Source organism: Nerophis lumbriciformis, linkage group LG22, assembly GCF_033978685.3.
Source record: "Nerophis lumbriciformis linkage group LG22, RoL_Nlum_v2.1, whole genome shotgun sequence".
Classification (NCBI taxonomy): Eukaryota; Metazoa; Chordata; class Actinopteri; order Syngnathiformes; family Syngnathidae; genus Nerophis; species Nerophis lumbriciformis.
In genome coordinates, this window is record NC_084569.2 from 9,653,163 (window position 1) to 9,668,514 (window position 15,352).

Genomic DNA, 15,352 nt, shown 5'->3' on the forward strand with positions numbered 1-15,352 from the left:
CTGTATATGAACAATAAGAAAGTGATTTATTTTTATTTTTCTTATTATAAATTGACAACACCCAGCAAAAATCAACAGGAAGTTTGCTATTCCCCCTTCAAAACAAATTTTTTGTAAAAACCGGTCACCTTCCTTCAAAAACGAACTCCTCTGAGCGCGTTTGTCGTTTCGCCTTCAAACTAACACAGGAGAGAGATTGAACCCTTGTAATTACAATGACAGAAGCGCTTTTTTTCTAACTCCTTTGATTTTATGACCCTTCAAAGACCCGCTGCGCTGATGCTGCTGCGCTGCTGTTTTTTTAAGATGGCTGCTTAAAAGCAGGAAGCACCAACGTGCCCACATAATGCAGACAAGGTAGGTACACTAGACAAAAGTCTTGGGACACTTCAGACTAAAAGTAGACAAAAGTATTGGGACACTTATGACTATCACTGGACAAAAGTATTGGGACAGTTAAGACTAGTTTCTATTATTGTTTACAAATCATAGGTCCCTGGAGACAGGAGGGCATTAATGATAAACCCCAAATGATTTAAATGGGAGGCAATAATAGTTTTTGTATTTGTTTAGTTATTGTGCGTTTATTTTGCTCAAAGAATTGTATGTAGCATTCAATACCACAAATTTGATACAATATCTGATTTACAACAATACTAGCAAATTCTAAATTTAAAAAAATTAATTTTACAAAAACGTGTGATTGTGTTATTTTAGTTATGTGGTAAAAAAAAATATTTCAGTGTTAAGTATTGAATTGAGATTTGAAAATGGATCAGATCTCAGGCCAAAAAAAAGGTGATTGGGACATCCCTTCACTTAGTGTCAATTTACATTATCTCGCTGTGTATTTTCCCACCTTGTTTTTCTTTGTTTGTGCAGACATCGAGGAGAAGGGAGTGAGAATGAAGCTGACAGTTATTGACACACCTGGATTTGGAGACCAGATAAACAACGAGAACTGGTGCATATCATTTATTTTTGTATTACAATAACCATAGTTTGTGGACAAGTGTCTCATTATGAAACTTTTATTAAAGCTGCTGGTGCTGCTTTAAGTTAACATTTTCAACCGTCATATAGGTGTAAAAAGAAGTTAACAGCTGTATAATCACACTTTATTACAACACACATTTAAATGTAAGCATCATGCTTTTTTAATTTACATAACTCTAACTTAGAATTAAGAAAGTATCTACCGTGATATTTCTTGAGGAAGATTGCTGCATGAGTCGCTTCACAAAACTAAAAACGGCTGATATTTGTACAAACTCCAAAACCAGTGAAGTTGGCAAGTTGTGTAATTCGTAAATAAAAAGAGAATACAATGATTTGCAAATCCTTTTCAACTTATATTCAATTGAATAGACTGCAAAGACAAGATATTTAATGTTCACACTGAGAAACTTTTAAATTTGTTTTTGCAAATAATCATTAACTTAGAATTTATTGGCAGCAACACATTGCAAAAAAGTTGTCACAGGGGCATTTTTACCACTGTGTTACATGGCCTTTCCTTTTAACAACACTCAGTAAACGTTTGGGAACTAAGTAGACCAATTTTTGAAGCTTTTCAGGTGAATTCTTTCGCATTCTTGCTTGATGTACAGCTTAAGTTGTTCAACATTCCGGGGGTCTCCGTTGTGGTATTTTAGGCTTCATAATGCACCACACATTTTCAATGGGAGACAGGTCTGGAGTACAGGCAGGCCAGTCTAGTACCTGCACTCTTTTACTATGAAGCCACGCTGTTATAACACGTGCCTCGGCATTGTCTTGCTGAAATAAGCAGGGGCGTCCATGATAACGTTGCTTGGATGGCAACATATGTTGCTCCAAAACCTGTATGTACCTTTCAGCAATAATGGTGCCTTCACAGATGTGTCAATTACCCATGTCTTGGGCACTAATACATCCCCATACCATCACAGATGCTGGCTTTTCAACGTTGTGCTTATAACAATCCGGATGGTTCTTTTCCTCTTTGTTGACATGACGTCTACAGTTTCCAAAAACAATTTGAAATGTGGACTCGTCAGACCACAGAACACTTTTACACTTTGCATCAGTCCATCTTAGATGAGCTTGGGCCCAGCGAAGCCGGCGGCGTTTCTGGGTGTTGTTGATAAATGGCTTTGGCTTTGCATAGTAGAGTTTTAACTTCCACTTACAGATGTAGCGACCAACTGTAGTTACTGACAGTGGTTTTCTGAAGTGTTCCTGAGCCCATGTGGTGATATCCTTTACACACCGATGTCGCTTTTTGATGCAGTACCGCCTGAGGTATCCCAAGGTCACGGGCATTTGTTTTCGGCCTTACTTACAGTACGTGCAGTGATTTCTCCAGATTCTCTGAACCTTTTGATGATATTACAGACCGTAGATGGTGAAATCCCTCAATTCCTTGCAATAGCTCATTGAGAAATGTTGTTCTTAAACTGTTCAACAATTTGCTCACATTTCTGTTCACAAAGTGGTGGCCCTCGCCCCATCCTTGTTTGTGAATGACTGAGCATTTCATGGAAGCTGCTTTTTTACCCAATCATGGCACCCACCTGTTCCCAATTAGCCCGTTCACCTGTGGGATGTTCCAAATAAGTGTCTGATGAGCATTCCTCAACTTTATCAGTCTTTTTTTCCACTTGTCAGCTTTTTTGAAACATGTCGCAGGCATCAAATTCCAAATGAGCTAATATTTGCAAAAAATAACATTTTCCAGTTCGAACGTTAAGTATCTTGTCTTTGCAGTCTATTCAATTGACTATAAGTTGAATAGGATTTGCAAATCATTGTATTCTGTTTTTATTTACAATTTACACAATGTGACAACTTCACTGGTTTTGGGTTTTGTATGTTCTGCTGTCTGATATTATTGACAAGTTGGTAGTCAAGCCATTTTATATTAAGAAGCATGGACAGTGAGGTGTGTGCACTGCTTTCCCAATGTTCCATTTGTGCTTCTTTTGTCATTCAACAACAATAAATCTAGTAATAAAGCAGAATATATTTAAAGAGTTTATATTTCAGAGGCTCCCCAAGCTCAATTGACTTCATGACAACATTTCAAGCAGTTACAGATGTTTTTTCTGTTTGATGGATTTTTAAGTGTCATATCTAATCGGATGTCCCTACCTTTCTCCTGTCTTTGTTTCCTCTTCCTATGACCTCATCCTCGTTCTATTTTGCAACCCCGTGATGCCCTGATGTCGGCCAGCTGGCAGCCCATCATGAAATTTATCAACGACCAATACGAGGCCTATCTGCAGGAGGAGATAAACATCAACAGGAAGAAAAGGATCCCCGACTCCAGAGTTCACTGCTGCATATACTTCATCCCGCCTACTGGACACTGGTGAGGCTCATAGTAACACACTGCAGCAGGGCTTAGAAAAAGCCTGGAGATGCTACCTTTTGTTCCTTGTCAGCATTTTAATTTGTGCAGAATCTCCCTAGGCTTTTAGAGCACACACAAACACACAAACACACATTGCCTCTCGGCACTTGGCAACATATCCCAGAACACAAACATGCAGAGGAAAGATGGGCTCAACAGGCCCTTCTTTGCTGGCAGAAGCACATCTGGTTATGATCCAAGTGCACTACTGGCCTCTCCTGACTATGCGGGGCTCAAATGATGAATTGGAGATGGTGCTCAGGCTGTTTACCAAGTGATTGACTGTGCAGCTTTACTACACACAAAGTGTTGTAAAATGTTTCAAACAGCTGTCATCCTCACACACAATGCTGTTAAACCTCGTCTTGTGGCCTGCCTCCACTCAGGCGAACGTGCCGCCCATGTGTGTGTGTGTGTGTGTGTGTGCGTCCTGTCCAGTTGTCACACGGGCCAACCAGCAGCTGTTTTGCGTTGGCCTTTAAAGCATAATGTAGAGTGCCAGGACGGGCAAGCAAGACTGAATGTCTTTGCTTGCTTCTTTCTAGGAAGTGTACAGTTAATGTTGCACTCGTGTGTTGTTGCTGTTGCCATTAACTCCCCTAAAAACAGTCCACTATTTCTTTAAAGTCTCAAGAGACGCTTACACAAAAAGAAGAAGATGTCCTGGATGCAGCTGCCCTCTGGTGGAGCAGCTGTGTATTGCATATCATTAGTCAACCATAGAAACGGTTTTCAAAGTGAGAGGTGGACTGGTAGACTAAATAAAATCACCTATTACACTATATTGCCAAAAGTATGTGGCCACCCATTCAAATGGTCCTAATCACTTGGGCCGGCCACAGGTGTATAAAATCAAGCACTTAGGCATGGAGACTGTTCCTTTAAACATTTGTGAAAGAATGGGCCGCTCTAAGTGATTTCCAGCGTGGAACTGTCATAGGATGCCACCTGTGCAACAAATCCAGTCGTGAAATTTCCTCGCTCCTAAATATTCCAAAGTCAACTGTCGGCTTTATTATAAGAAAATGGAAGCGTTTGGCAACAACAGCAACTCAGCCACCAAGTGGTAGGCCACGTAAACTGACAGAGAGGGGTCAGCGGATGCTGAAGCGCATAGTGCAAAGAGGTCGCCGACTTGTTGCACAGTCAGTTGCTACAGAGCTCCAAACTTCATGTGACCGTCCAATTAGCCCACGTACAGTACGCAGAGAGCTTCATAGAATGGGTTTCCACGGCCGAGCAGTTGTGTCTAAGCCAGGGGTGCTCACACTTTTTCTGCAGGCGAGCTACTTTTCAATTGATCAAGTCGTGGGGATCTACCTCATTCATATATATCATTTATATTTACTTATTTATGAAATATATGTTTTTGTTAACAAGTTAAAGGTGTTTAATGATAATGCAAGCATGTTTAACACATATAGTTAATATTGTTAATACATTAAAGGTGTTTAATGATAATTTAAGTATGTTTAATACATATAGTTAATATTGTTAAGTTAAAGGTGTTTAAAGATAATGCAAGCATGTTTAACACATAGTTAATATTGTTAACAAGTTAAAGGTGGTTAAAAATAATACAAGCGTGTTTAACACAAATAGTTAATATTGTTAACAACTTAAAGGTGGTTAAAGATAAAACAAGCATGTTTAACACATAGTTAATATTGTTAACAACTTAAAGGTGGTTAAAGATAATACAAGCATGTTTAACACATATAGTTAATATTGTTAACAAGTTAAAGGTGGTTAAAGATAATACAAGCATGTTTAACACATATAGATTCCTTTCTTTCATGAAGACAAGAATATAAGTTGGTGTATTACCTGATTCTGATGACTTGCATTGATAGGAATCAGACAGTGGTGATGATAACATCCGCATTTTCGAATGGAGGAGAAAAAAAGTCCTCCTTTCTGTCCTATACCACATGAAAGTGGTTGGTTTTTGGCATCTTATTTGTCCAGCTTCCGTACTCCTTTGTATACACTTTACAAGAAATACATTGTCGGCAAACTCCGTAGCTTGCTAGCTTGTGCACGCCAGCTTTCTGAGACTCCTATTTTGTTAGCGCAGGCAGGATGAAGCAGAGCTTTTATTGTGCAACTGTGCAGTCGGTCTTTGGAGTTTTGACGACAGGTACGGCGCCAGAGTCTGTTGAAATAAAGTGTTTCTCGCCTTCCAGTCGGTAATTTTAATGAGCTGGCAGCAGCCAGCGTCATCTCAAAAGACCCTCGGGTGCCGTGAATGTCAATCAAGTGACGAAAGTGACGTCATAGTGAAGATTTATGATCGCTCATTTTTAGGACTATTTTTTTAATGCCTGGCTGGTGATCGACTGACACACCCTCCGAGATCGACCGGTAGATCGCGATCGACGTAATGAGCACCCCTGGTCTAAGCCATTCATCACCAAGTCCAATGCAAAGGGTCGGTTGCAGTGGTGTAAAGCACGTCGCCACTGGACTCTAGAGCAGTGGAGACGCCTCTTCTGGTGTGATGAATCACGCTTTTGAAAGTTTATTCTTCTTCTTCGGTCAATGGTCAACAAAATAAACAAACAGTTGTACATTCATAGATTGAAAAAGAAAATGTTGCAGACCGAAAAGGTTTAGGCTGAAGTTGAACACTTATTGCACCTAACCCAGGGGTCTGCAACCCGCGGCTCTGGAGCAGCATGCGGCTCTTTCATGCCTTCGCCGTGGCTCCCTTTGGCTTTGAAACCGAATGTCAACAAATAATGGTTACTTGATTTAATATACTTAATTTTATTTAGTTAGTTTATTTTAATTTAACAGTTGTTATTTTGGAGAGTTCTGGGATCTTGTCATATGAAAATAAAACACATTTTAATATATTGTCAAAGGAAGTGTAGGTCACAGCCCTAATGCGACATCTCTTTTGTATTGTATTGTTTTTAGCGGTCAACCTCTAGCAATGGACGGATCAGAAAAGAGAAACATTTTATTTACTTAAATTTTTATTAATTTGCTTTCATTGATGACGAGGTTGTTGTTTTCCATCTTTAGTCAGATGAATATGCCGTAATAGTAGCCTTGAGAAAAATGGAATGAGTTCCATCTATCCATTCTCTACCACTTGTCCCTTTTGGGGTCTGATTTTTATTTTTTGTATTCATTAATAAGGGAAGGAACAGTGTATTTTTTTTTTCTAATGTTCAAAATTATTTGGTGATTTGCTTCGTTATGCCCAGAAATAAAATGCTAGTCGTTTTTGTCAAGTGTTCATAAGTCCAAGTGTAAGGCAACTATAAGTGGTGTTATCGTCATATTAGGAATCGAACAGAGTTTGCGGCTCTAGGTGGGTTTTATTTGGGGGGAAATGGGCTCCAATGGCTCTTTGTATGCTGAAGGTTGCCGACCCCTGACCTAACCCTATAAATAATGTCAAGTACAAGATGAACTTCCGAAAATTATGAAATGTCCTTTGTTTCAACATATTATAAATACACATTATACACAACATAAACACAGTTAAATTATATACACAGTAAAGGCATGTGAAATATCCTTGTACACGTGTTAAACCTTTGCACCAATTATATACTATATACAAACAATTATACGGCGTGGCGAAGTTGGTAGAGTGGCCGTGCCAGCAATCGGAGGGTTGCTGGTTACTGGGGTTCAATCCCCACCTTCTACCATCCTAGTCACGTCCGTTGTGTCCTTGGGCAAGACACTTCACCCCTTGCTCCTGATGGCTGCTGGTTAGCGCCTTGCATGGCAGCTCCCGCCATCAGTGTGTGAATGTGTGTGTGAATGGGTAAATGTGGAAATACTGTCAAAGCGCTTTGAGTACCTTGAAGGTAGAAAAGCGCTATACAAGTATAACCCATTTATCATTATTTATATACTATATACAAACAATGATACGTCCATTATTATTTATATCTCACATTTAGTTTTTAATTAACATTGATCATAGTATTGACTACAGTGTTGATTCAAGAGGGATATATTTTTTCAAGACATTGGTCTTAAAGTGTTTTTTAAATGTGTGAATGGAACTGGAACATTTTAAGCAATCATCCAAGCTATCCACAGTTGAACCCACCTGACAGAAACACATCTACTTTTCCATCTGGAAATCTGATGGACGAGTCTGGGTTTGGAGGTTGCCAGGAGAACGCTACATTTCGGACGGCATTGTGCCGAGTGTGAAATTTGGTGGAGGAGGAATTATGGTGTGTGGTTGTTTTTCAAGAGTTGGGCTTGGTCCCTTAGTTCCAGTGAAAGGAACTTTGAATGCTCCAGGACTCCAAAACATTTTGGACAATACCATGCTCCTAACTTTGTGGGAACAGTTTGGAGCGGGCCCCTTCCTCTTCCAACATGACGGTGCACCAGTGCACAAAGCAAGGTCCATAAAGACATGGATGAAAGAGTCTGGTGTGGATGAACTTGACTGGCCTGCACAGAGTCCTGACCTGAACCCGATAGAACACCTTTGGGATGAATTAGAACGGAGACTGAGAGCCAGGCCTTCTCCACCAACATCAGTGTGTGACCTCACCAATGCGCTTTTGGAAGAATGGTGGAAAATTCCTATAAACTCACTCCGCAACCTTGTTAACAGTCTTCCCAAAAGAGTTGAAGCTGTAATAGCTGCAAAAGGTGCACCCACATCATATTGAACCCTATGGGTTAGGAATGGGATGGCACTTCAATTTCAGGCAGGTGGCCAAATACTTTTGGCAATATAGTGTATGTTCCAGAAAATCAATGATGATGTATTTCCAGAGGTGATGCATGTACCTGTACTGTTATGTATTTACTTGGGTTATGACTTGTCTCTTTCTTTTGTTGCTCAGTCTACGGCCTCTTGATGTGGAGTTCATGAGGCGTCTCAGTAAGGTGGTCAACATAGTTCCAGTTATTGCCAAAGCGGACACACTCACCTTAGAAGAGAGAGACTTCTTCAAAAAGAAGGTAACTTTTATCTTAATGCTAAAACAGAGCCGTGTATAGAGAGAGTATGGACAACTAAACAACAGGCGCCATGTTGGACATGAATGTTTAGTGATGCTCCCGACGACGCAATGAACGTAAAAAAAATACACAGAACGAACCCAAAAAAGTATTGCAGGTACTTTCATTTTGCCAAAATCCTCATTAGCTTTGGACTAACAATTTCGGAGAAATTATGACTTTTGTGGGAAGTATGTAATTGTCTCCATTGTATTGTTTGTAATCTCTGTACCATATCTGTGCTTTTACTCTTGCTTTTTTTTTTTCATAGATTTTGCTGTGGCGAGTCGGCATGCCTTCCTGATTTTATTATCATTAATGTACTGAATGAATGCTGCTTTTTACTGCAATATTTATTAGTTCAGTTTGGATTATTCGGTCCACATTCAGAAAATGTGCAACTTTGAAGCAAAAGTTTTGACAGGCAGTGTATTAGTTCACTGTTGCTGAGACGTTTCCCGTGAGTACTGTATGTATGCTTGCTAACCTCGCACAAGATACGGTTGTCATTTATTGGCACTCTAGTCCATACTTGCCAACCCTCCCGGATTTTCCGGGAGACTCCCGAAATTCACCGCATCTCCCGAAAACCTCCCGGGACAAATTTTCTCCCGAAAATCTCCCGAAATTCAGGCGGAGCTGGAAGCCACGCCCCCTCCAGCTCCATGCGGACCTGAGTGACGTAAGGTGCGCAACACCACGTAAATCGTTGGCCAACCAAAAAGTAACCCCAGTACGCTATAGCCAACATTCACCAGGAGATGGCAACAGACAAACATAGATAACTCTATTACATTATTCCCCTTTTAGAAATGTATAGAAGTTACTCAAAATAAATAAACAACCCAACCAAAAAATGCAGCAGCTCAATTAAAAAACTGTACTTAAGCCACATTCTTTTTTTTTTTTTTTTAGTACTGAACTCTTAACCCTCATTTGTAAAAAAAAATAACATGCTTATTATACAAACAGTATTTGTACACCTTTAACACAGATTTTTATACTGTCTTCAGAGATTCAGTTTTTTTGGTGGTACTCGAAACCTTTCTGGGTACCTGCGAAAGGGTGTTCAGCATGGTTAGAAAAATAGTGACAGAGAATAGAACAAGGATGGACAATTCCACCCTTAACTCAACAATGAGTAGATGAGTGTTATGTGTGTGTATATGTGTATATAAATGAACACTGAAATTCAAGTATTTCTTTTATTTATATATACATATATATATTGTGTGTATATATATATATATATATATATAAAATAAAATAAATATATATACAGCTAGAATTCACTGAAAGTCAAAGATTTCTTATATATATATATATATATATATATATGTATGAAATACTTGACTTGGTGAATTCTAGCTGTAAATATACTCCTCCCCTCTTAGCCCCGCCCCCAACCACGCCCCCCCACCTCCCGAAATCGGAGGTCTCAAGGTTGGCAAGTATGCTCTAGTCTTACCTTTCAATAATTTTCTTCAATGCGGTGCAAATTCTTCCTGCATCTTTGGCGAGTGGAGCGTCCACATGCCACACAAAAGGGCATGTTTATACGGCAAGACTCTTTAATTAAAAGAAATGTCTAATGAGGAAGTGCGGTGTCGCTTAGTGGGCTTTTGACCAATCATTTAGGAGATCGTCTGAAAGCGAGTTGTCCATACTCTCTATAGATGGCTTTGTGCGAAAACATTTGTCGTCTATGGAGAGAGTATGGACAACTAAATAGGAGGAGCCATGTTTGGTACCTATGACGTGTGCGGCTGTGCACAATTGAGGCGTTCTGACATTAGTTTTCCTGATGATATAAACCAAAATAATAGGTCTAATAATTAGGGGTGTCATAAAAAAAAAAAAATTTTTTGAATGAATCGCGATTCTGATTTTAAAAAAAATCCAAAATCGTGTGTGTGTGTGTGTGTGTGTGTGTGTGTATATGTATATATATATATATATATATATATATATATATATATATATATATATATATATATACATATACAAATACCTGTATATACTTACATTACACACACACATATATATATATATGTATATATGTATATATATAAATATGTGTGGGTGTATACATACATACATACATACACACACACATATATATATATATGTATATATATATATATATGTATATATATACATATACAAATACCTGTATATACTTACATTACACACACACATATATATATATGTATGTATATATATAAATATGTGTGTGTGTATACATACACACATCGATACACACATACATATATATATATATAAATGTATGTATGTATGTATGTACTTTAGGTCAGGAAAAAACACACAGAGGCTATTTCATCCCTACTCTTCAGGGTACGTTTATAAACTCCCCTGAAGAGCAGGGAGACCTGTGAAACAGACCTGTAGAGATGAAATATCCTCCGTGTGACCCCAAAAGGGACAAGCGGTAGAAAATGGATGGATAGATGTTTTTTCCTGACCTAATGAATATTCCGTTCTACTCCGGTATTGAGCACTGTTTTACGGATAAACCACAGCAATCTCGGCTATATGTATATATTTGTATATGCGTATGTATGTATATGTATGTATGTATGTATATATATGTGTATGTATGTGTTTTAATCAGTCCTGTCCAGCCACTCAGGCAAATCATATAGTTGATGTAGATGCCCATACCTGCTGTACAGGTTTAGTTTACAAACGAGAACTGTGGGATACTTCTCTTGTTGCCTTATTTGTATTTGATTTTATTAAATGTTTGTGTAGAATTGTATTAAACAAAACCAGTTTTATTGTAGGTAATATAGAAACAGCTGTTTATCTATTTTATGGAGGAATGTAATTAATCATAGAACTGGCACCCAATGTTATTAAAAAGTGTTGATTTTGAATTGAGAATCGTTGTGAATTGAGAATCAATTTTAAATTGAATCGTTACCCCCATGAATCGAATCGTACGGTGCCCAAAGATTCACAGCCCTACTTTGTAGTTACTTTTGACCAATCATTGAGGAGATGGCTTGAAGTCGGGTTGTCCATTGTCTCTCTATGCACGGCTCTGTGCTAGCAGGGTTGTTAGTGTCTTTTGTGGAAAAAAGGGTATTCTACATATTTTATTAATTTTGACCAATACATGTGACATTGCTCTGTATTTTATCCCCCAGACGGCAGCTACATTTTTTTTTAAGACAAGGGAACATGCAACTCTACCACTGTAATTCATCTTAAATTGTGCATATTAATCCCAATAGTTAAAAGCTACACCATATTTTGTAGAATTAAATGCAGTTAAAACAGTAGTGATTTACTCGAACAGATCAGGGAAGAGCTGCGGGCCAATGGCATCGACATCTACCCTCAGAAGGAGTTTGACGAGGATGCTGATGACAGAATGATTAACGAGAAGATCAGGGTGAGAAGTTTTAATTGGAGTCTCTACAAAGTTTGCAAACTTACGAATGCTCATTTGTTGCTTTGTTTGTGCAGGAGATGATCCCATTTGCCGTGGTGGGCAGTGATCAGGAGTACCAGGTCAATGGCAGGAGGCTGCTGGGGAGGAAGACCAAGTGGGGAACCATTGAAGGTACAGATGCTTCTCTCCTCTCCGCCTTTTCTGCTGCCTGCTGTCCAGTTTCATCTCAAACTGTATTTTTGTAAAGACAAGGCGAGTTGGCAAATAGAACAACGCACCATTTAGTTTTTAGGCCTCGTGCAGACACCATGTGACTCGGGCGAGAGAACCAAAAGTGGCGATACCCTTAGTAATACATAATACAATAATAGCCCCATCTTATTGCCGGTAATTTTTACGTGTGTCCTTAATTATATTATCTCTGCAGACAGGAGCAACATGTCTCACTGAGGAAGTTTCATTTCCTGCAGAGTGCGCACTGTGCACAAACGTCTACCATCTCGTCCTAGATACTGATGTGCTGTACATCTGCAGGTCACAGCATTAAGTGTACATGTGAAATGGAAAGCGGTCATTGTGTTTGGAGTTTGGAGTGGAGTAGTTGCAGAGCTTATCAAGCACACAGCTGTTTAATTTAAGATGGTAGGAACCCCGCTCCACAGCAGGGATGTATACGAGTACCGGTATTTTTTGGTACTAGGAACCCCACTCCACAGTAGGGATGTAAACAGAGTACCGGTCAATAATGCAACATCAATGCCGGAAATGCGCCCCGTGAAAAAACGTCCGACCGGATCCCTCTAATAACTAAAGTTCCGTGGGTGAATTATGTAAACTCACTACAGTTTTTCGCGCTTTGATATCTAGTCTACTGACTAGGGATGTCCCGATCCGATATTTGGATCGGATCGGCTGCCGATATTTTCAAAAAAATGCGTATCGGCAAGGCATGGGAAAATGCCGATCCAGATCCAGTTTTTTAAAAACTCCGGTCCGTGTTTTCCAACGCACCGATTTAAATAATACATTCCACTTTTCTGCTGCTCCTAATTTCCGTTCCGCATTTTCAGGCACACCTTCAACACATCCACAGGTCTGTAGATTCTCACACAGTTGCTTTTAGCTGCTGGCATTACACGACAGGCTCTTCTCACTCTTTTTTGTGTCTCCCTCTCACAGACAGCAAGCGCACCTTCTTACACACGTCACATACTGTCACGACACACGTCACATACTGTCACGTCATACGTCACACACGTATACGCCCTCTTCGAGCAGAGAGGTAGCAGCATGGCTAACGTTAGCTGTGATGCTAGCGCAGCCGTGCGAGCAACGCTCCCTCTAAGGTGCGCGCCTGTGCAATTGCGCACTGTTTAAGCGTCCTCTGCGCATAGCAAATCTATGACACGCACAAAATCTAATAAAAAAATAAGCGCATAACAATTTTCAACACACCGACACGACAGAGAAAACAGTTTTCGTCATCATTGTTCAAATATTGTGACGTCTGTCGAGACGCTTATCTCCATTCGGTGCCACACGTCCACACCATCAAAATGGCAAGGCAAACATTTCCTCATCAACACCGTATGAAAAAATTTGTGATTTTTTTAGTTGTGATTTCCTTCTCTGCATGAAAGTTTAAAAGTAGCATATATTAATGCAGTATGAAGAAGAATGTTTTAATGTACACATGCAAGCCTTGAAAGAAAATTTTGAAAATCAAGACTACATTTCCTGCAAATGGGTGCATTTCTACCCTATATTTTAACTTTAGATTTATTCTCATATCAAACTCTTTTGGCTGTCTTTTTGACACTTACATCCGGCGACCCCCTCCACACCCTGGATTATAAATAATGTGAATAATTCAATGTGATTATCTTGTGTGATGACTGTATTATGATGATAGTATATATCTGTATCATGAATCAATTTAAGTGGACCCCGACTTAAACAAGTTGAAAAACTTATTGGGGTGTTACCATTTAGTGGTCAATTGTACGGAATATGTACTTCACTGTGCAACCTACTAATAAAAGTCTCAATCAATCAATCAAAACACATAGAATCATAATACTGCTGTGATTATATGCATCAAGTGTTCATTCAAGGCTAAGGCAAAATATCGAGATATCGTGTATCACAATATGGCCTTAAAATATCGCAATATTAAAAAAAGGCCATATCGCCCAGCCCTAGTTCAATGATGCCATTTCTGTTTGTCATGTATAATTTTGTCTATTTTGTGTTTATCCTTGAATAAACAGGTCAGTTTCTTGTTACCAACCATTGTGTATTATTCAAACTCCCCTAATTCAGCTGGTTAGTTGTTATCGAGAGTACTAAAACCCTTTTCAACATGATTCTGACAACTAAGTAGGCTAAATAACTTTAAACTTTAATACATGCTCGGATAGGCCAGTATCGGTATCGGTCAGTATCGGTATCGAATCGGAAGTGCAAACACAATATCGGTATCGGATCGGAAGTGCAAAAATCTGGATCGGGACATCCCTACTACTGACAGATATAAGTAAGAACTTAACGCCACTTTATATTAGAAATGGCAACAGCGGAAGATGAATGCCACATAAGAAGTTAGATAAAAAGAAGAAGCTTTCTTCTTCTTCTTCTACGTCGTCATCACGGACTACAATGGCGGACGCGCGCACATTTTCAGAACTTATGCAGATCCCAAATACACATCAGCAGGTACCAGAAGGTAAGGAAAGTTGGTTTTCGATAATATTGCGAAACAAAACGCTAGATAATGTCTGCTAATAGGTGCCATTTTGCAATCCTATAATAATACCGTATTTTTCGGACTATAAGTCGCAGTTTTTTTTCATAGTTTAGCTGGGGGTGCGACTTATACTCAGGAGCGACTTATGTGTGAAATTATTAACACATTAGCGTAAAATATCAAATAATATTATTTAGCTCATTCACGTAAGAGACTAGACGTATAAGATTTCATGGGATTTAGCGATTAGGAGTGACAGATTGTTTGGTAAACGTATAGCATGTTCTATATGTTATAGTTATTTGAATGACTCTTACCATAATATGTTACGTTAACATACCAGTTGGTTATTTATGCCTCATATAACGTACACTTATTCAGCCTGTTGTTCACTATTCTTTATTTATTTTAAATTGCCTTTCAAATGTCTATTCTTGGTGTTGGCTTTTATCAAATACATTTCCCCAAAAAATGCGACTTATAGTCCAGTGCGACTTATATGTTTTTTTTTTCCTTCTTTATTATGCATTTTCGGCCGGTGCAACTTATACTCCGGAGCGACTTATACTCCGAAAAATACGGTAATACTTGTATGTTTAATGCGCCGACAATCCATCAAGCGGTGTGGCTTCATAGCTTACCGAAGTCGTACTAAAAAAATTTTGACAGATTTCTGAGCGCCGTGGGTAATGTTCTATACACATGTTTTGGTGTTGTTTACTGCCATCATATTGCAGTCTACACGTATCTTATGTATGACTGCCATCTACTGGTCACACTTATTACACCATGTACCAAATGA

The 15,352-nt window shown here is 39.0% G+C and overlaps 1 protein-coding gene across 6 annotated transcripts in view; it reads left to right on the forward strand.

Moving 5' to 3' along the window:
• The window catches only part of septin9a (septin 9a), a 194,462-nt gene that overhangs the window by 176,057 nt on the left and 3,053 nt on the right, over window positions 1-15,352 (forward strand). For all 6 annotated transcript variants that reach the window (XM_061974298.1, XM_061974297.1, XM_061974301.1 and 3 more), the window contains 5 exons: window positions 883-964; window positions 3,215-3,352; window positions 8,230-8,347; window positions 11,709-11,804; window positions 11,879-11,975. In XM_061974298.1, coding sequence (XP_061830282.1) covers window positions 883-964; window positions 3,215-3,352; window positions 8,230-8,347; window positions 11,709-11,804; window positions 11,879-11,975 — 531 coding nt within the window. The remainder of the gene's footprint in view (window positions 1-882; window positions 965-3,214; window positions 3,353-8,229; window positions 8,348-11,708; window positions 11,805-11,878; window positions 11,976-15,352) is intronic.